General features: G+C 39.0%; 1 protein-coding gene across 2 annotated transcripts in view; it reads left to right on the top strand.

Annotated features, from left to right (window-relative positions):
• Nucleotides 1-3,057: 3,057 nt before the first annotated feature.
• agap3 (ArfGAP with GTPase domain, ankyrin repeat and PH domain 3) overlaps nt 3,058-20,396 on the top strand; it is a 100,979-nt gene continuing 83,640 nt past the window's right edge. The window contains exons 1-2 of one of the 2 annotated variants that reach the window (XM_077614943.1): nt 3,058-3,292; nt 3,370-4,337. In XM_077614943.1, the coding sequence (XP_077471069.1) occupies nt 3,980-4,337 (358 nt within the window). In that variant the 5' untranslated portion in view covers nt 3,058-3,292; nt 3,370-3,979. Of the gene's footprint in view, nt 4,338-20,396 lie in introns of both variants that reach the window. The other variant, XM_077614942.1, reaches the window with a different exon arrangement.

The following is a 20,396-nucleotide window of genomic DNA, read 5'->3' as shown; positions in this document are numbered from 1 at the left end:
TGGGAAAATAGGGGAGGAGCGTAAAGTGTTTTGCTGCAACGTGAGGAGGGGTGTGGTTTAAGTGCCCTGCAGTGACGATGAATGAAGACCATACTGCACAATTGCAACACTTAGTGTACTTTTTAATCTAAGTTTCATGTAATTAAAGTTGTTGTTTTTTTCTCCAACTATAATTCTCCATACATGGACAAATAAACTATTTACATTGCATCAAAACGAGCTAATTAAGTGTTTTTTTAAATGTATTTTTTAAATAATTATATCTTGATCAGAAATAGAAATTGTCTATCCAAAATGGGTCAGTTTGAACTGTAACTACTTGATGATTACATTAGTTGTAATTGCTTGAATAAGAGAACTGTAGAGAAAATGGATGGATCGAAATATCACACTACATATATAGAACAGTGTCAATAGATTTTTTTTATTTAGGTGGTCTTTAATCCGTGTTTCAAAGGGCTTCACAATCTGACAGTTGAAAAAGGCCTAGAAATAAAAATCAAAATTGATCAAAAAAACTGTTTAGTTTAGTCTTTCATCCATTATATCATGTTAACTGCAAGAGCGTGCCTTGTGAGATAAAATTATCAAATTTCCCTTAATTGTTTCAAATATATTTATTTACAACAAATCGTTTTCTCTTTAGCCACCCAAGTATGCTATGTATATTATGCAGTATTAGGCCTGGACAATTATAAATGTTTACGCTAGATCAAAGAAGGTGCAATTATCAGAATAATGGCTTTGTGTCCCACTGAGCAAGGATGCCACACTGTTTAATTACATTTGTGTTACATTGAGACAAAAATATGGTGTGCTAAGAGAACATTAATTCATTTTCCATTCTGCTTATCTTCACAAGGGTCGCAGAGGTGCTGGAGCCAGGCAACTATGGGCAGTAGGTGGAATAAGTACACCCTGAATTGGTGCCAGCCAATCACAGAGCACATGGAGACGAGCAACCATTCTCGTTCAAACACATACCTAGGGATAAATTAGAGTGGTCAACCAGCCTACCATGCAATTTTTGGGGATGTGGGAGGAAGCCGGAGAACTTGGAGAAAACCCCCTTGGACCTCTTGATCTAAAAACCTTGATTGAACCCTCAAGCTCAGAACTGTGAGATGTGCTAACCTCTCATGCACAATGCAACTGCTACAAAATTATTTCAATATAAATTATGAGCTGTGGCAGACTGGTTTGGCCACCACTGGTTTGTATGTTTTCTTTAGGCCAATTGAATGTTTGCTTGATGTCTGTCATTTCTTGAGTTGGTTAGTTGCAGGGATGTTACTGCGTTTTGTGTGAACAGACGTAGTCCTGGTTGTGGGGAATTCTGTGGCTGGGTGAAACCTTTGTCCTGCTTTCTATTTTAAATATGTTCTGGCATTAAACCTATAGGTGTAGTTTTTCAGTTCAAATTTTTGAGCAATTTTGGTTCTTCTCTCCTCTGGGTAGCAGTCATAATAAGGTTTTTGTTGACAGATGAGTGTGGAGTGATAATTTTGCATTAATGTCTCACGAGTAGCAAATATTCCCATGCAATAAGACCATATTTGGAGAAGAGAATTTGATACAGTTGCATGCCATATAGGTTGCCCTTTTGGTTTAACATTGTTAACTTCTTTCGCATATTTTATTATACAGTGGTCCCCCCCCAGAATTTTGTCATGTTAATGAACTGCTGGATGAACCCTAAGACAGTCCACTATCTGGGTTTCTCCAATGTAGAGGTTATTGTACTTCCTCTACACTGCACTGCATAAACAAAATTGCTGAATTAGCTTTGAGGGATTTTGTCCTTAAATGTCAGCACAATTCATAGCCATGTACATTGTTATTCCATAATGGTTTAAATATGTATTGACCTAGCTTATCAGGTCAGACTTTTGTGCCAACGAAGGATTCCCTGGGGGCAACTATGAGGGGTTGAAAAATAATGGCTTGTGATGCTTGTGCCAAGATGATCATATGTCACATTCACCCACAGAATACTGGACTGAATAATTTATTCATACCACAGAACATAAACCATAATTAGTCTACAACACACTAAATTGATCGGCTTCTCCATCCATTTTGAGTTGACAAAACAAACAAACAAATAATAGAAAGATTGACAAACAATCACTCAATCTTATTTTTGTACATGTTTTGTACCAATCATAATTATATTTCTGTGTAATTAAACATGTGCCTGCGAGCTGTGAACCATTTTTGGGGTAAAATTCAGTTTTGAGATGCAGTGATGCCAGTACTCCATATTAGTTATTTACTTTTAGTCTGTTGATGAGAAATATGAAATGTTTCTTTGCCCATTCAGTGTCTTGTAAATATAACGAATACAATGCATTTAAATTAGTTTCCTTTAAAATCAAGTTATTTGCAAGGTAAATTTAGTTTAAAACATTTTGCTAAGCAAATGTCTCTATTTAAACTTCCATATTTGGCCCGTAGATAGCAGCAGAGAGCCGAAAGAAATCTTTCCAGTCATATCGTGACGCACAAATGGTTCATTGTGCAGAAAAGGGGGGCGTATTATATTAATGGTTAGTATTGGTATTTTACGCAACGGAATAAAACTACTCCTTTATCAAACAATTTCACTGTAATCACGGAATATTATATTGTATTGATACAGTTTTAAACTATGAAACTGTAAAACAAATAATGCATTTTACAATTATAGCTCATCTTTTACTTCTCTTGGGTAAATTCAATTACTATAGTTGTATCTGGTTCATATTTTGACACAATAACAATATAATCAAGATTAGTTTCAAATGAAACGTTAGGAACTAGTACACACAGGTGCGTATACAGGGTAATTGTTTGTATACTAAGTGCGTTAAATAATATTGAATAAGTTTAACATTTACAATGATTCCACGTGACCATTTTCTACACAAATTCCCAGAGGACTTGGAATTATAACAAAAAAAGTCCACATTACAAGATCACCATTTTTTTATTGTCTTTTGGATTAATTTCTGGGCATTGTGCCAATGCCCTCGTTGATTGAAAATGTTGATTTTCATTAGCTTCAGCTGGTACTGGTCTCAGCCTATACTACCATCAGCCTCAAGATATATCTCTTTTAATGAAATTTCGAAGAACAAGTCACATTTTTGCAACTTTAATAAGAATAGCATCTAATATTTACTCCTTTTGTCTTATTAATCAGTTTCCTTTTCATTCTAGCTGGCAGACAAATATGAATTAATAATAGTCTTTTGCAGTATTATGATAATTAGCATTTTGCAGTAGGTTTTTCCGCTTACATAACCACCAGGTAGGTTATCATGGTGGTGGCTGTTTGCGACCCCGCTCCCTCCCTCTCACAACCCATCTCCCCCAACTCCCACCCAGGCAAATCTAATCACGCCCTCCCCCATCTCAAGTACAATTACGTGATGGCTGACGTTTAAACATGCGGAGGAGGGAGCAGCACTAGTTTGGCCAGAGGAGGACGACTCAACGTTAGCTTCCAAAATTGAAGGCGACCATCGAAGGCAGCGGACCGGGGCGCCGCCGTGCAGAAGCCGAGCCCAAGACGATCCCAAGCCGAGCCCATTGTTTCCCGATTCGGCCGAGCCACCAAGCCAGCCAAGCCCAGCGTAGCTCACCGAGGAGCCGTCGGTCCAAAGCGATCGGGCGGCATTGTCGGGAAAAGAGGAGAACGCGGGGGCCAACGAAGACGAATAAGGGAATATGCACCACGGCCAAGTTTGAATATGTGCAAGAAGAGTGTCGTATTGTTTCAACCGGCGAGCAACTATTGATGCCCGTGACTCGACTGTTGCCCACAGCAGCCTCAGCAGCAGCAGCAGCAACACAATTCACGCGGACTTCTTTTGTTCGTGAGCAGCATATTCCGGTGGCCACATTTGTGTTGCTACCTTGCTAACAACAACAACAACAACAACAAACATCCAACAAAGTCTCAGTTTGGCACATACGCACATAAAACAACAACAACATGAATTTCCAATCGAGTGTCCCCGTGTCTGGTATTTCGCCGCAGTCCCAGCCATCCATGCCCACTCCGGGCACCGTCCCGGCCCCGGTTCCCCAATCCATCCCGTCGCAGTTCGGATCCGGCTCCTCTGCGAGCTCCGGCGCCGGCCAATTCGGTTCTGGAACTGTGTCCGGTCAAGCCGCACAGTCCGGGTCGGCTGGATCGCAGTTCGTGCTGTCCAACTCGGCTGCTATCCGGGCGGAGATCCACCGGTTCGAGTCGGTTCACCCGAACATATACGCCATCTACGACCTGATGGAACGCATCGACGACCTGGCCCTGCAAAATCAGATCCGAGAACATGTGATCGCCATTGAAGGTGAGTGTGCTGCTTTTACATCTGGGGGTAGAGGTCGGGTACATCCTCACATTCAAGTCTGATAACAACATACCATACTGAGCCAATGAAGTAGTCTTTCCTCCTTAACCCTAATTCAGCTAAATCACATTATTAAATAACTTAGCCCATCATCACCAAAAGGTCACAGAAAGTAATCATTTAATCTAAATTTGAACCTCAACTTGCTCATGGAAGAGCAAACAACAGTTCTGTTTGTCACTAAACATTGCTGACATTATTAGATTATGAATATAAAGGCATTTGTTTTATTGATATTGAATATTCTTTTGCAAAAACGAAGAAAACACCTTTGCATGCCCTATATGCCGCAAAACACCTTTTAATCTCTCATGGCACACTTAAAGATCACTACTTTGTCAACAGTTTGTACTGTTGACCAAACTGTAAACCCATTTTAAAAACTATAGCAAGGTTACTGTTTTTAAATTACCCCCCTATTTTTTTTTAATATAAGCATTCCCTTGAACAGTCTAACAGCAATTCATCCATTCACAAATTGCTTCTCCAATGCCTGTCACAGAAGCTGTCTCCCACGTGAAAAAGTATGTGTCACATGAAAAAATAATGACATGCACGGATACTGATAAGTCATTTGAGAAGAGTTTTAATGTCATCGGGATGATTTATATGGCTTATGTTTCCTTTGTCACAACGTTATGAAGTCTGATGTTGTGTACATAGATGGATGATCACTATAAAGCTAAAATACTCACCCTGAAGCTTTCACTTATGTCCAATAGTTAATATTCCCTTTTAGTGCACCTACAGGTACTTCCCCTGATTGTCTCTTCATTTAAATAGGAAAAACTAACATTTTTCAGAGGTTTATTAGCTGTGTTAGATTATGATCAAAATTTAAGGATCTGTAGCACCAAGATGGTCCAGTTTTTGCCAACAAGCTTTCCTAATGTATTTTCTGCTCAAGAAAAATGAACTATCATTCATTTTAAATGATATCAATCCAATTTGGAGCAAATTGTAAGAAACTTGATCTCCCTGAGACGTCACTGGGAAAACCTCAAAGTCAATATATGTACATCTTGTTTGATGATGCATAGAGCTTTTACACCTAGTGTGTGTTGGAAATTCTCCAAATGCACTCTGCAACATGCAAACCATTCAGAAAGTCACAGTATTGCTGAATCGTGTGGTTTGATTAATCCAATCACTTATGCCAAGCAGAAATAATCATTCCAGATACCTGCATAGCAGCCCCCCTAAATGTCCAATTGCTGGTTTTGCAATTAATAAAAATGTATAGAACATGGCAATTATAGCTGTCAAAAACACAAACACGAAATTTCTTCAAGCATTATGGGTCATTTCTCAAGTTTTGGTAACTGCCATGAAATCTGAACATAGACCAACATATGCCATGATTTGCAGTAGAATCGTGAACAAAGTTGCTCAGCTTTGCTATTTTGTTTGCATTGAATTACGTCTCTAAGCTGCTGACAAGGCAGTATGCCGATATCAAAAGCTCGTGGGATATGTTGAACGCTGGCAAACAATCACTTCATGTGCACTTAAGGAAAATGCTGGCTTGGCATTTTCTTTGATCTTGTTAGGGCACAAGTCTTGTGATTGACAGGCAGCCATTCCACAGTGTATCTCAGCTCATCCGTGACACTGAACAGGGTAAGTATAGTGTAAAATGGTTGTGTAGAAGGATTGACAGAGTTCTACTGAGTCTTTTTATTTGTTAAGGTTGAGGCCGATTAATAACGGTAAGGTTAGTGCTAACATTGATGTCTTTTAGATGTAATAATTTAATTAGCATTTGGGTTCATTATCCATTCTAACCGTGATGGTGCTTCGCCAATGTGTAAATGAAAAATGTGGTGGAAGCTCCTGTTCTGATGACGTCATAACTTGCCGCACAATATTTTGGTCGTGTGCACTCACTGTTAATGTCACCTACCTCAAAATAATAATAATAACAATAATAATAATAATTGGACATAGGCTTTGTCATCATCATTGACTCGACAAAAGCCTAATTGTCATCATACTCGGCTGCGTATGACGAAATTGGTAGTGCTTCTCCATAAGGTGCGCTTTCCCGGCAAAAGGCCCAAATAAGTGATACAGTTTTGAGTGTCTACAGAATATTTAATGTCAGAAAACCCAACTGGCCGCATTTTCCAATTGTCTTGCAGAAATGTTCAAAAATAATGTCAGTTATATGGAGAGGCCACCTGAGCCTTTTCTTCCCAAGAAAGTTTGTGTATCGGCTGGAGTGTTGTAAAAGTGAACTGCACCTTACTGCATGGGATGAGCACTATATTTTTTTTTATACGCAATTTCGGTGTAGTTCAAACGGAGAGAGATGCGTACACGCAAAACTGTATTAGGTGATTTTATATTTAATCGGTCAGAGCATCACCATTTAAACGGTCCCCTATTTGCCCATTATACTATACAGAATGACAATGTATTGTTTAATAGGTGACTTCAACTACTTCCTCTCCATTTCTTCTCTGGAGAAATTAGTTAATTGATATTCCTCACCATTCATGGAGGCATTCACTCACAGGATTAGCTGGTTGTTTTCTGCAACATGCATTAGCTTTACGTAATTGCTTTTCCCCCTCAGCTGAATGATATGCGACGCTGTAACCCAAGAGCTTTTGACAAGCGGCAAGAAATGTCTGACTTGCTATCACCTGCACAACTAGAACTGCATGGAATCTGTTTTCCCTTTCAGCCTCACATCATTTCCGAGTCTGTTGCTAAGGAACCAACCCGTGGATCATGCATTTGGTTGCAAACGCAAAAGAAAGAGTGAATAGAAATTGCGGCTTTTTTAGAAATGAATTCCTGCCTCAGTAATGTGTCCCTGCGGTTTTATTTGTCAATAGAACCTTGGTTTCATTTGATGACACAATTTATATTTTTCATTCCTTATTCCTCCATTTTTCATTTTAGTATTCTGCATGCCTGCTGCATTTGCAAACGTTAGTACCAATGGCCCTGTTCTCTCTTATTTTTCCTTGTCTGTGACAAAGTGCTTAAAAATTTACACAAACAGCATCATACTCAAGAATGAGCAGGTCTGGAGGTCAGCAAAATGGCAATGCTAAAATAGAGTGTGGGAGTACTAAGTGGTCCAAGATAGTTAAATGCTTTTGCAAATCATCACAGTTTGTTGTGTAAGTGGCCCAAAATGTAATCTGTGCGCCTCGCTTGGAGCAAGAGTGCTATAATATTTTTGTGGTTACAGTTTAGTAATTTCAATTCACATGTATTGTGCAATGGACAAAGGTATGTCCAAATCTTAAAAAAAGAAGTAAAAAGCAGTAAATTCAATTGTGCCTTTTTGCCACACAAACAGGGTTTTTTTCCTTACCTTTTGAAATGTTGTTTGCTGTGACTTTCATTAACTGGACACGCATTTTTAACATGTTTCAGTCATGCTTTTGTCAATACTCCAAGAATCAAGAATTACATCACTCCAGTTTTCTTGCTTCACTAACATTAAGCTGTTGAAGAGAAGGTCCATTCTCATGTTTCTCATTCTCCGTTTACATGGCGATGCTTCGACACGAATCCGCAACAATTGTGTTGCAGATTGGCCTCGTGATCTCAAAGTGATTGTGAAAATGGAAAGAAAAAAAAATGAACTTTGCATATATGTTGGAGTATATACTTACTAAATAACCCTGAAAATATATACAGATTTGACTGAACTATCGCTCCCAATCTGTTATTGAAAAGAAAGCTGTTGAGCCTGCTTGAACTCTGTTTCCTACCGTAACAGATTCAAAGGGTGGAGATTTCATTTCAAGGTAGATTGACAGATGGCCCCAATGCAATTTTGTGAGCAGCCATGTTCTTTTTTTGTTTGGTTCATTCCCTTCTTGCTACAGTGCATTCCTCCATAAGAGTGGTTTTTATCTAACTTAAAACGGAAGGAGGTTTAATATGATTTCTGGTATACTATTACTTTCTCAATAACCGTTTTGGGAAATTGTTGTTTGCTCGGGGACCATTGGTTATATTTTCTTCTTTATATTCCAGTAAATACATTATGTTCCCACATTTAATTGCATGACTATCAGTACTGTATAGTTAGCGACAAGCACAAATGAGATAAAAATGTAAATAATGTGGTAGTAAGGTAGCACTTTTCCTAGAATTAATGATGAATGGATTTATGTTATTTATTAATATATCATGTTATTTGCTTTATCCAAATGTGAAAATCTGTTTGAACGCTCATTCTTTTTCAAGTCGGTTTTACAGTTTCATAGCTGGTGTCTTGTTTATTTTTTTTAAATTGTATTTTTTTTTTTCTTACAAAATGCGTTCCATTTTGCAGCAAAAAAGTAAGAGGACTTTATTCTTGACCATAACTTTTGTATGTACGATATATACATTTTGGTAGTATTATAGGGTCCTCATGTTGCCAATGATAGCAGTTACACCACATATATACATTTTGGTTACATTTTCAGGGAAAAGCTATTTTTAGGTTGCTGTCAGACTGGGAAGCTCTCTGTGTGTACTTGATCTTGGTTATTTCAATTTGATTTCACAAGCAAGTTTACATTTGTCACTGGTAGCCATCTGTGTCAGGAAAATGGCAGGGACAGATTTCACTGGGACTCTGACTAGATTTCAAAACGTGTTTGTGCAAGTGGGAAAATGAATTTAGGAAGATTTAGGTTGATCAAAGTTGAATAACAGCCAAAAACATTTAAAAAGGGAATATTTCACATACATATATCAGTTATTAATTCCGTATGTTTTTGCGATGTCCACATTGCATTTTCGCAGTGTTGACGCAGTATTTCAACCATCACTAATGTAATTCCCTTACAGTATTCGTAAGTGACAAGCTATTATTAACCTCAGGAAAATAGTGTAATTTGCTTCTATAGTTTCATATACAAATAGATTTTGAAAACAAATGATATTTTCCCTCTGGTAATCTTAAATTTAAAAATTGACACAGAGTACTTAGTTGGACATGAGCCAGGAATATTTGTCAGCTTACTTGTTATCTTTCATTTTGTGTTGATTCTACTGTGTAACATTGGTTAAAAGTAAAACCAACACACTCATAAAACAAGACATTCTGCTGCTGTGCTGATAAGACATTGATTGATCCAGTAACTAAGCAAGCAGTTCTCCAATGAATATTTCTCATGTGACTCAGGTCTGCTGCACCTCTGTCAAGCTTTCATTAAATGTGAAGAAACACAGATTAATCCATGGATTTTAAGATGCACCCGTGTTGGCTCGCTGCTTTGGGGATTGATAAAATTCATGCCATTTTCTTTTATCCGCTTGGTGACATTTTGAGTCTTGCATCCGAAAACTAAGACTTCTCAAATTTCAGCCTTGTTTAAGCCTCTTAAAACAGACCTGGCATCGCACATTTGCGTCACAAGTTTATTCTTAGAAGTCAAATAGATTTTCCTCCTCATTACAGATATTCACATTTCTGCATTCCCAACAAGACAGAAAAGTATGTGGTCTGATCAGAGTGGACAGTTTCAGTCATTATCTAACTGGCCTGACTCGAGCGCAGGTCAACGGCAATGAGCTGTAACAGAGACGTGGTCTGAGCCCAGGAGGTCTCATGCGAATGGCCCTGAAGAGCCTTTTCCACAAACTGCAGCTTTGCCACATTCAATGTGTGACCCTGTCCTTTGCTACAGAATGTCCACCATTGTGCTATGGAACAAAGACGCTCTCTCTTGCAGTGGTGAGCATCTTATTTTTGTGTGTGTGTTTTGAATGTGGAAGGGTCAGGACAGAGCTGTTTAGTTTATTTCTTGAGGCTCATTTAAAGTCTAGAGGTACCTCCAAGTCCAATAACAATAGCGTCCTCTTTGAATTTCTCTTTAATCTGACAGTATTCCTTTGAGATCAATTTATTTGTAATAATTGATTTAAAATTGTAATTCAAAAGGCAAATGATTAACGAATGATTGGTTTCTTTAAAGCTTTGTGGCCAGTCATGGCGATAGACAACTCTATATGGTCTAAATGTGCTAATGCTTACGTGTACCTTAAGTTGCATTGTCCCATGATTTTTATCTGTTGCTTGGCTACAATTATAAGTCAGAACATTCAAACAGACGATCCTCTCTGCCCACTTTGGTGAATTGTCATTTAGTACGTATTTGCTTGAATAATCTACAATGGAACAACAAAACACCACTGAAAATCAATTGATGGGTAAAAGCTAAATCTTTTAAAGTCCTGTTTGAATTGAAGTGTTTTATTGAGTAGATAAACAGGCAAGGGATGGAGGTGTACTCCTTTGTAAATCAACTTCCAGAAGCAGACTTTATTTTGGTTTTTCTCTCACTGAAAAACTGGTAGAAGCTGCCCTATACTGTTGTTCGTTTACTCAACTAAATCTCCATGGTCAAATACCAATAGCATTAAGTTACAGAATGAATGCAGCACATGAAAAAAATAATTAAATGATATTTGTTTTTCTGTTCCCAACATCTAACATCTGGGTCACGTTTGTGACAATCTGTGGCATTAATGATTACGAACACTGAGTAGCCCCCGAGATGTCCTATCAACCCCCCCACTCCCTCATTTTTCCAAAGTGTGCATCATCATCCTATCCTTTGTCGGTTGCAAGTGCTCATGTTTCCTGCCAATGGGGTAGGGCTGGAAACAGATGGCCAACGACTACCGAGGAAGGGGTTTTGGATCGCGGCGAGTGAGCAACAGATGGAAAGTCGCATATGCCTCCAAGTCCCTTCATCCTGCCAGCAGTCCCGTGATAAGCTGTGGGAAGTTTCGGCCCAGGTTGGGGAGAATAGGACAGAGGAGTGTAGCAGTGAATTAAGTCTCCATGGAATAGTTGTGATTATCTGAGGCCATTTTGTCTGTGGAAATCTAACAAGGGATGCTTTTATTAGTTTTAAATAATTTTGCAGGCATTCTAAAGAAAAACACATGCCACTGTGGGGATTTACTTTGACATTAGTTTGTGGGGAGAAATAATGAGCTATATTCCATTATTTTATGGTGTCAATAATGCTTGGACTTAATTTATTCGTTTTATCAAGAAGTTGAAAAAAACATAAGCTGTTTGAAATTGAGCTATATCCTTGGCAGATTCATATAATTTTGAAGAAAATTATACCTATAATCATGTTTAATAGTGTAAATTATATAAATTATGTTTCAAGATGTTTATATTATGCAACCACATTTCTTAAGTTTTTACTGTATGCAACAGTGTTTCCAGAAGCATAGATCTTCTGGTTTTCTTCTTTTCTCGCGTGGACCTTTTCACAACTAGAAAGTGGGGGGAAGTCCTGATTGAGAGAGTGTGACCTGTTTATGCAGTCGCTGGCTGTTAAGTGAGAAGTCAAGAGAAGTGTGTCACTGAGAGCATGCAGACTATTTAAAGGATGCTGGGTCTGTGGAAATTCAATGTAATTCCTTAATAGCTTAGGGACAAGTCACATTTTTCCCCTCTCTCTGTTCAAGGGCGTTTGTGAGCTTTGGTTGCTTCTTTTAGTTTGCTGTTCTACACTCTCTTTTGTCAGGGTTGGTGTTAAACATGATTCTTATCACTGAGGTCCTACATTCCTTTTAGCAGTGTCATTGTATAATTTGTGCCTTGACATGCTCTAGTGGCCTTCTGTTTGCTACCTCAAACAACAAGCCAGCTGCCTTTTATTATTGTAATATTTTTAGCTCATTTTTCCAAAGAAACTTAAACACTTTGGTCAAATTTTCTCTAGTTTACTCTGAGGAGGATTTGTTTGATTACATGGGAATCGGTGCAGAGGAACTGTAATGGGAACCCCATTGCTGTTTATGCCCCCCATTTCCTGCTCTGACTTAATGGAATAACCGAAAGTTGTTCCACAGCTGAATCCCACTGGCCTTGACCCAGGCGTCGTATCATGCAGTGAGGCTATGTGAACTGCATGTTCTATACAGCCCCTCAAGGGTGAGTGTCGCTCTTCCGCTTTGGTTGTAACATCTAAAACAGAGCGGGCCTCTGATAGTTTGGAACGTCAGCCTGGAGATTTACACGTACATTCTCTGGCATGCAGTGGCTGAATGTTTAGTCGTATGCGATTTTTTTTTTCTGCCCATAAAACGTGTCAAGAAGAGTACACAAAGAGCTTTTTAACATATTAACCTCTCAAAATATGTTATATCCCATCCTTGCCAAAAATATTAAAATAAAATTACTGCTGCTGTTACGGTGTCTTTTGGACTGAAGTTAAACTGTCACGGGTTTCCTCCCCAAACAGATGCCTCTCGTAGCACTAAGTCTGACCTGTGAGAGACATCAGAGTGCCAGAGGGCATTAAGACTGCAGAAAATATACCAAGTAACTATGGGCACCAGGCGGTGGACACACTGAATCGGTGGTCAGCCAATCGCAGGGCACATGGAGACAAACAACCATTCATGCTCACACTCGTACCTAGTGGCAATTTAGTGTTCAACCAGCCTGCCATGCATGTTTGTGGTATGTGGGAAGAAACCAAAGTCCCCAGAGAAAACCCACGTAAGATCATGCATACTCCACACAGTGAGGACCGACCTGGGATGGAACCGATGGACCGCACATTGACTAAATCCATAATCAATATTGTAAGCAAACACCACACTCACATGACTATGTTCAACCAGAGTGGAGTAACTGTGAAGACTCTCGTACTACTAAATAGTGGCTTTTCACACATTTGGCATCAAAAGTCCTCAGCCCAACAAAAAGTGTGTTTTGTTCTGTCAGGATCTGGCACACTGTTAGGCTTTGGCCTAATACAAATTGGCCGCCAATGTAGGCCCAATCTCATTCAAAGCCACATTCTGTCTCTTTACCCATTACAACCCATCTTCCTGTGGTCTACCCCCATGCCAGTAAATAGGAGCCTACTTTTGAGTGCTCAGGCATGGCTGTACTTTGAAAAGAAAATCCTTTTGGCAGTCACGCTGGGCCTGAAATTTCTGATTTTTTTTTTTTCCATATTGGGAGAGATGTGGGATCATTGAGCGAAAAGCCCTCGCGTGGGCTGCCTGTGGGACCTGCCTGCATATATGTAAGGAGGATTCCATGTAAAGAGGCGTGGAAGTGGATTGTTAGAGGGTTTGAAATGCCGCTGATGCAGATCTGCCTGGTGGACGGGTAGGCTGGGTGTTATGTAACACAAGTAGGTGGCGAGAGTAAGCTCTGAGGGTATGTGTTTGTGTGCGCACACACAAGTGTATGTGCGTGTGTGTGTGTGTGTGTGAGAGAGAGAGAGACGTCCCCACTTAAAGGCTTCTGCCTCTGACCTGGATGGGTGTCTGCTGAGGGTATAACCCCCAAGAGATGCATGCAAAAAGTGTTCCGTTTATCAGTGGGGGGTTGGGATTCTGCAGTGATCTTGAAGGAAAAGACAGTCATTATTCTGTCATGGTTTAGAACCACATACTAATCTATTTTCTAAGTTTTCATATCAATATCTACTCACATTGAATTTGAACCTTCTGCCTCTAGCTGTATTTTGATTCTATTTAGATTTCAGGGCAAAGAAGTGGATCAGATCTCTCCAATTTACTGTGCTGGACATGTTTTGGCTCAGGTTTCTGTTCTGGCTTTTGGTCTTGTTCCTACTGAAATAGACAAACAAGCTTTTCCATTCACTTAACCATAAAATATGCTTTTTCAGCATTCTTAATGATACAGAGAGGATTTTTCTGATGTTCCAGTTTTATGTTTCTTAACCACAGGTTTGAAAGAAACTCCAGTCAAATAGTATTGACATCTTGATGGAAGCCCCCATCTTATTAACTGCTCGCTGGCTTAAAACAAGGACATAATTATTTTTCAACAACAAAAGCACCCTTTAACCTCTTTCGTACATTGGTCAAGTACTTTCCTGGTACAATTGGAGAACAGTGCTGTTATGTATTATTATTATATCATACAGACATACAAAAGGTAATTTTTGTTCTTTTTTCATGTAAGATAACCAATATGTTAGAAAAATAATTGTATTGCCTATCTGATCTTTGTATTGTGTCATGTCTACTGCAGATGTTTAAAATCACTTATGAATGACAGTCTGCTGTAGTACCAAGAGTTCTTTTGATGTAGTGTACTAATGTTGTGTTAAATCCACATATGTGCGAGTGTGTGTGTTCGTATCAAACCCTATATGTAGTGGTTGCTAAAGATGTTGTCATATTTTGCAATGGGATTGCATGATTACATATGATGGCCTTCTAGATGCCCGAAGAAGAGGTTTGCTAATTCTCTGAAAAGTTGAGACATGGTTGGGGGAGGCTGCTTTACTGTTGCAGAAATCCTAAATGTTTGGCAGTGATGTATTTTGGTGGCCTTTATGGGAAAGCATTGATGGAGTCTAAAAACAGGGCAAGAACGTACATCCATTTTCGAAAGCGCTTTTCTTGTTCATGGTCACGGGTCGATGGAGCCTATTCTGTCTGACTTTTCTAACTCTAGATTGACTGAACTGGTGTGTAGTCAATCACAAGATAGATTTAAAGACAGATGACCTTTCAACTGTTCATTCGTACCCCTATAGGGGATTTTTTTTAATCCCAAGGCAAGAAATTTGGGCTTCTCCAATACCAGTGTTGGTCCTTACTTCGAAGTCTCGAGTAGATAAACCAAGATTAACCATTAGATCAACAATGGCTGCTGCAGAGGAAAGTGAAACAATAGGCTAAACATAAGTCAGTGCTATTTGATATTTTTCTTGACACATGAGAAGAATTTGTAGCTCCTCTCTATCTGGGGATGGGGTTGTCTTCTTCCTTGGAAGCATTTTAATGTTGTGTTCATGAATAATTCAGTTGATATGAATATTTTTCCATAACATTTACAGTACCTTCAGAAACACTCACTTGATTCTTCAACTAATTAAAAACTAAATATTGTCAAACTCGGTACTCAAAATTATTGTTGTTCATTGAAGCAAGCATGTATACTTAAATACAGTAATCCCACGAATATCGCGGTTAATGTAGACCAGAGATGGCCACGATAATCGAAAAATCGTGAAGTAGGGTCACCCCTATTATAACTTTTTTTTCTTCAGTGCCGAGTATCAAGCGTGGCTTCCGCTTACAAGTTTCAGCGTGGATTTTTATGAAGTTAAAAAAAAATCAAAGCTTTTAAAAAAAATAATAATAGCGGAAAAAATCTCTAAGTGAAGACGCGATAATCGAGGGATTACTGTAATTCACTGCCATTGACGGCGATAGGTAGCCAACCTATTTGAATTGAGGGGGTTGGTAGTGGATTGTTTCAGTGCCTATACTGGCATTCTATCCCAGTTCAAATGGATTGGAAGTCTATCACCCTAAAGGGCGGTGAATGATTCAAAAACACTTAATGATATTTTGGAATAACTGGTTAAAATGGCAACCGGAGCTTTGCCTGGTTGAGATGTATAACTATCAGCATTATATTGATATATTTACATATAATATTGTATGGATATTGACTGAGTTTTTTTCTTTTATCTCTCCTACCTGAACTCTTTGTATACCAACATCTGCGCCCCATCTTGATGAATTGCCCTCGTCACCTTGCCTCTGCAGGTAAGCTTGACAAACACTCACCTCCATGGACCCGCTAGCAGCAGCCACATTTTTCGTATAAAAGCTACGTAGAATTTAACATATGGCTCCCTACATGATTCAGCGGCCACAGTAGGTTGCAGCTTCCTTCTGCTTCCTGCATTCTCATGCTGACTATTCCTGATTTAGCTATTCTCTCGCCATCAGTGTTTCTAATAGACAGATGTTACATAATTTTATGACTACCTTCATTGGTAACAATGCCATATGCTTTATTCATGTACCCAGAGCATCTTCAGCCAAGCAAAACTATTTTAGTGTTCTTGAGTAAAACGTTGAAGTTCAATCAATCTTTTTTGTGATGGTCATCAAATATTCAAAAAGGGACTGTTCCATTTCAATCAGTTGTTTGAAATAATCAACAGCGTCACACACTCATGATAGCTTTCATTCATGATTCATGAATTGTGTTGGGCGATTCATATGTTATATGGTTTTCTATTATTATATATATAATAAATATAGTTCTGCTGTATTATGGGGGTATATACTATATTGTTCTATCCAAATGTTATACAAAATTATTGGAACTGCAAGGCATCTGACTCTATTTCCAATTCTTTTCCACTTGTGGATTATAACGAGAAGTGTAATGTACTTATTACAAATTGCTCTGGAGCGTGAGGAGAACACTTTTTAGGATCGGATCCCAAATTATGGATTTCACCCTAGCAGCCTATCCTCCTGTCAGTTGTAATAGAGATTAATTTGCCCAGTCGGCCAGCTCGCCTTCTCTCGCTAAATCAGCCTTGCAATAATGAATATGTAATTGGACTCAGCTCAATTGGAATATTTCTTCGCAGAAAATACTCGCATTCGCCGAATGTTAGTGCCATAAAACTTTCTTCGAGCTGAAACATGCTTAATTAAATTTGTCTGTCAGACCTGATGACTATTATCAGTTAGTCATAGTTGCTTTGCATCCACAACCCAAACTTTGGAAAAAATATGTTCACCAATGGCCCAAGTTGCTAATAGTCCATATAATTCTCAAATTCTTTTTAAGGTCTTTCAGCAGCAGTGTTTAGGGATAAAATTGGCCCATTGACTAGAATATGAGTGCGTATGATCAAAGCACAATGTTGTTCAGATGTCTTTTTTTTCAAGTGATAACATCAGGTGTTATATGGGATGTATTTGGGATAAGGATGGAAGAGACTTTAACAACATCTTCAGAAGGCAGGTTTTTGTGATGCTGAGCCTTTTTTTCCTGTTTTGATTGTTCTTACCCCACTGCCCCCTAAAAATCCCCCCACCCAAAAAAACAAAAAAACATTGTGCTCTGCCGAGGTTGGTTTATGAAGTAGGTAGGATTGACTGAAGTAAATGTTACGTTTTATGCCCTAATATAATCTGCCTTTAAAGTGAACCACTACTCTTCTACAGCACATTAAGTAAATGCAAACACAAAATTTAGTCTTTGTCATCTCACCACTTCAACTTTATTCCACACAAAGTCTCAGATTGCATTTCTCCTGTGCCATATGGCAGAACTTTGGCTGAAGCATCCTCTTGAATGTTGAAAGGCTTCCAAAGCCTTGAGAAAATAGTGCAATTCTTTCCATGCTAGTTTTTGCAGCCAGGTCATTAGCTTTGAAAGCATCACTGTGAAATTTGCTGAGATGTGTGCTCTCTCTCTCTCTCAGTCTATAGTTGCTGCATGTTTATGGCACAACTCCGTCAAACTGCCTCTTCTTTTTAAATGCCCTTTCCATATGTCCTCAATTGGGGTACATGACTCAGAAAACAACATTTGAAAAATTGGGTTAGTTCTTAACTTTCAATATTAATTAATTGGAGTACTGGTCTTACCACACAGTATCAACTTTGCTGCATTAATTCTGACCTAAGTCTCTACTTGAATATACTGCGTGCATGTTGACTTTATATGACTCAATACTTTCTTGTTAGGGTGACTGGTCTGAGTCACTCAATCCCATTTGCAAAAGACAATTGTCTGGTCGCTACAGTATGACACTCCAGTGTGTTCATTTTGCTAAATCTGTCCATTCCTGCCCTCATTCGTCTGTTTTAGAATGTATAAAAAATTCTCAGCAGTGTGTGCAATATTAGAAAAAAAAAGGTGTTAAAAAACTAAACACATTCAAGGTCATAACTTTTGAACTTGAAGTGATGACGACTGGAATCTTCCATGTGAGACATCTATTCATGGTTTCGAATACACAGTTTAATGTAATGTGGAACTGCACTGTCACGTGAGCGTTCATAATTTTCATTGGCTGGCACTTCATAGAAGGGGGTATGAGGTGGCTGAGACAACGGATGTTTAGTCAGGAAGCAGTCATCACTCGCTACGTAATCTCTGTGCTCCTCCTGCCATTCCCTACCATCTGGAGAGGATGCCAGGGCCTGGCTTGGTGGTGGATTGAAACTCTCGGATTTGGTGCTGTTCCAAGCTCAGGCAACCGGAGGAATATCCTGCAGGACAGGGAAAAAAAAGGCTTCTCACAGTTCACGTTTGTCTGTCCTATGACCCGGCCGCCTCAGAGGGCTTGGACGTGGGCCTATATTGCTGACGTAGGTTGCCCCTGCCTCTCAACAAGACAACATCCAGCTCAGTTTTCAGCCAAAACATGGCTATGACAACAAATCTCATGAGCTTGGATTACTCATAGGCTGCAGAGACGCATCAGTTAAACTGCCTATCAAACAACCAAAGTCAGTTATTTTGCTGTTGGTGGTGCTTTTAGAATTCTAGGTAAAGACAAGGTCACAATAATTTATCATATGTTATTTTGTATATAACACTCCCATGTCATTGACATGCCATTAATTATTTTGAAATAATTGAGACATAATCAAGTGCACTCCTTTAAAATATTCTTAACTAAATGACATGGTTTGACATTGACATTTACACAAGAAGCTTGGTGTGTTTGCTCTTGGAAAACGGGATTTTTGGGCAGTGTTCATGCTGTAATAAATGTAATCGTGCATAGTGCAAATGCATAGTAATATATAGGTATTGCGATAAAATACAGATATTGTGCAGTATCATAAGCCTCATTAGGTGAAATTTAAAACCTCTAGGATAGATTTTCTGTCCAATAGTCCTACTTTATTCTACTCAAGCTCTCATTTTTAGAGTACTAAGCTTGACGTTTTCTTCTTTCTTTAAGCAAATCAGTGTGCACACAAATTTAATACCTAGGTGTGAAAATAATGAACCTGAGGACAAACAGAGCCGGCACACGTGCTCACTCTGCACTTTGCTTTGTGTAGCCTGACACCGGCACCCTCTTTATCAACAGGGCTATTCTCAGCAATCATAACAGCAAGCACAGCAGATGCTGCTTAGCTTTGACTCTGTTGTCATTTTGATTCAATGCCATTTCATAATTGGTGCTATGAGGAGTGGTTAGAAACCGACACCTCTCTCCATGTCTAATTTGGTTTTAGGTCTACATCTCAGCCTTTGGATTTGTGTCCAAATACGTTATTACTGTGCTTTTTGTAAGCCAGATGGAATGGAGGCTGAATGACAAATTATTTCAGGTCACCTATCAGTCAGTTTCTCCTGCCAATACATCTGATTAAATTCTTGCTAGTGGCTTTGCTTGCTTCTCAGATATTATAGATCAGGTGACCTCAAGGGAAAAATTGTGCCTTTTTTTCCACCAATCGTCTCTGGATGAGAAGCTCATCTCCACTTGGATGGATTTTCTTCTGCATTAATGTGGGTCAGAGTCAACTCCACCATTACTGGCAGTTCTTCCAAAGTGCTTCTGTTGGCCCCTGACCTTTCAGTTTATGCAAAGGCAGATGACCAATGTTAGTGTAATGAGCAGAAAAAGTTATAGAGTTAGCAACGTACGCAGCAAATGATGAGCTGAGCACCTCTGGTTAGCATGACACGAGGGGATGCCGCATAAACAGACTTCAGCTCAAGTGTCGACGGGATTAGTGAAAAAGGAGATTTTCACAGTGCCAAGCAAGCCTCATTTTGAGCACATAGTGTGGGGGGGTTGGATTATTTGGTAGAGACTGTGGCTCTCTTATTTCCTCTTCTCCCAGCAGGAACAATGCAGGAAAGTAAAAGTGGATAGAGTCGTTGGCAGTTGTTTTGTACAGGTTGTTTTATAGTAAACCATTTTTCTCCACATTTAAAGCTTCCTTCATGAAAGGAAATCCATCAACCAAGGTTAAACATCTAGCAAAAAGTCCAACTCAATCCAATCCTAGATAATCGTCTACTTCAGATCCGGTACAGTTTATATTCAAAAGATTTTCAACACCATGTACATCATGTTTTGTAACATTTTTCCTTATTAGGGACATTAGTTCCACCCTCAGTTGGTCCCTAGTTAACATAATATAGCAATAGAAGCATTCGCAAAAACATAAACTACATGCTGAGCTCATGGTCATGATGTGCCTTTGCTTCCCCCCCCCGTACATTTT

Source organism: Stigmatopora argus, chromosome 12 (genome assembly GCF_051989625.1).
Source record: "Stigmatopora argus isolate UIUO_Sarg chromosome 12, RoL_Sarg_1.0, whole genome shotgun sequence".
NCBI classification, from domain to species: Eukaryota; Metazoa; Chordata; class Actinopteri; order Syngnathiformes; family Syngnathidae; genus Stigmatopora; species Stigmatopora argus.
This window is presented reverse-complemented; position numbering and strand designations above follow the sequence as displayed.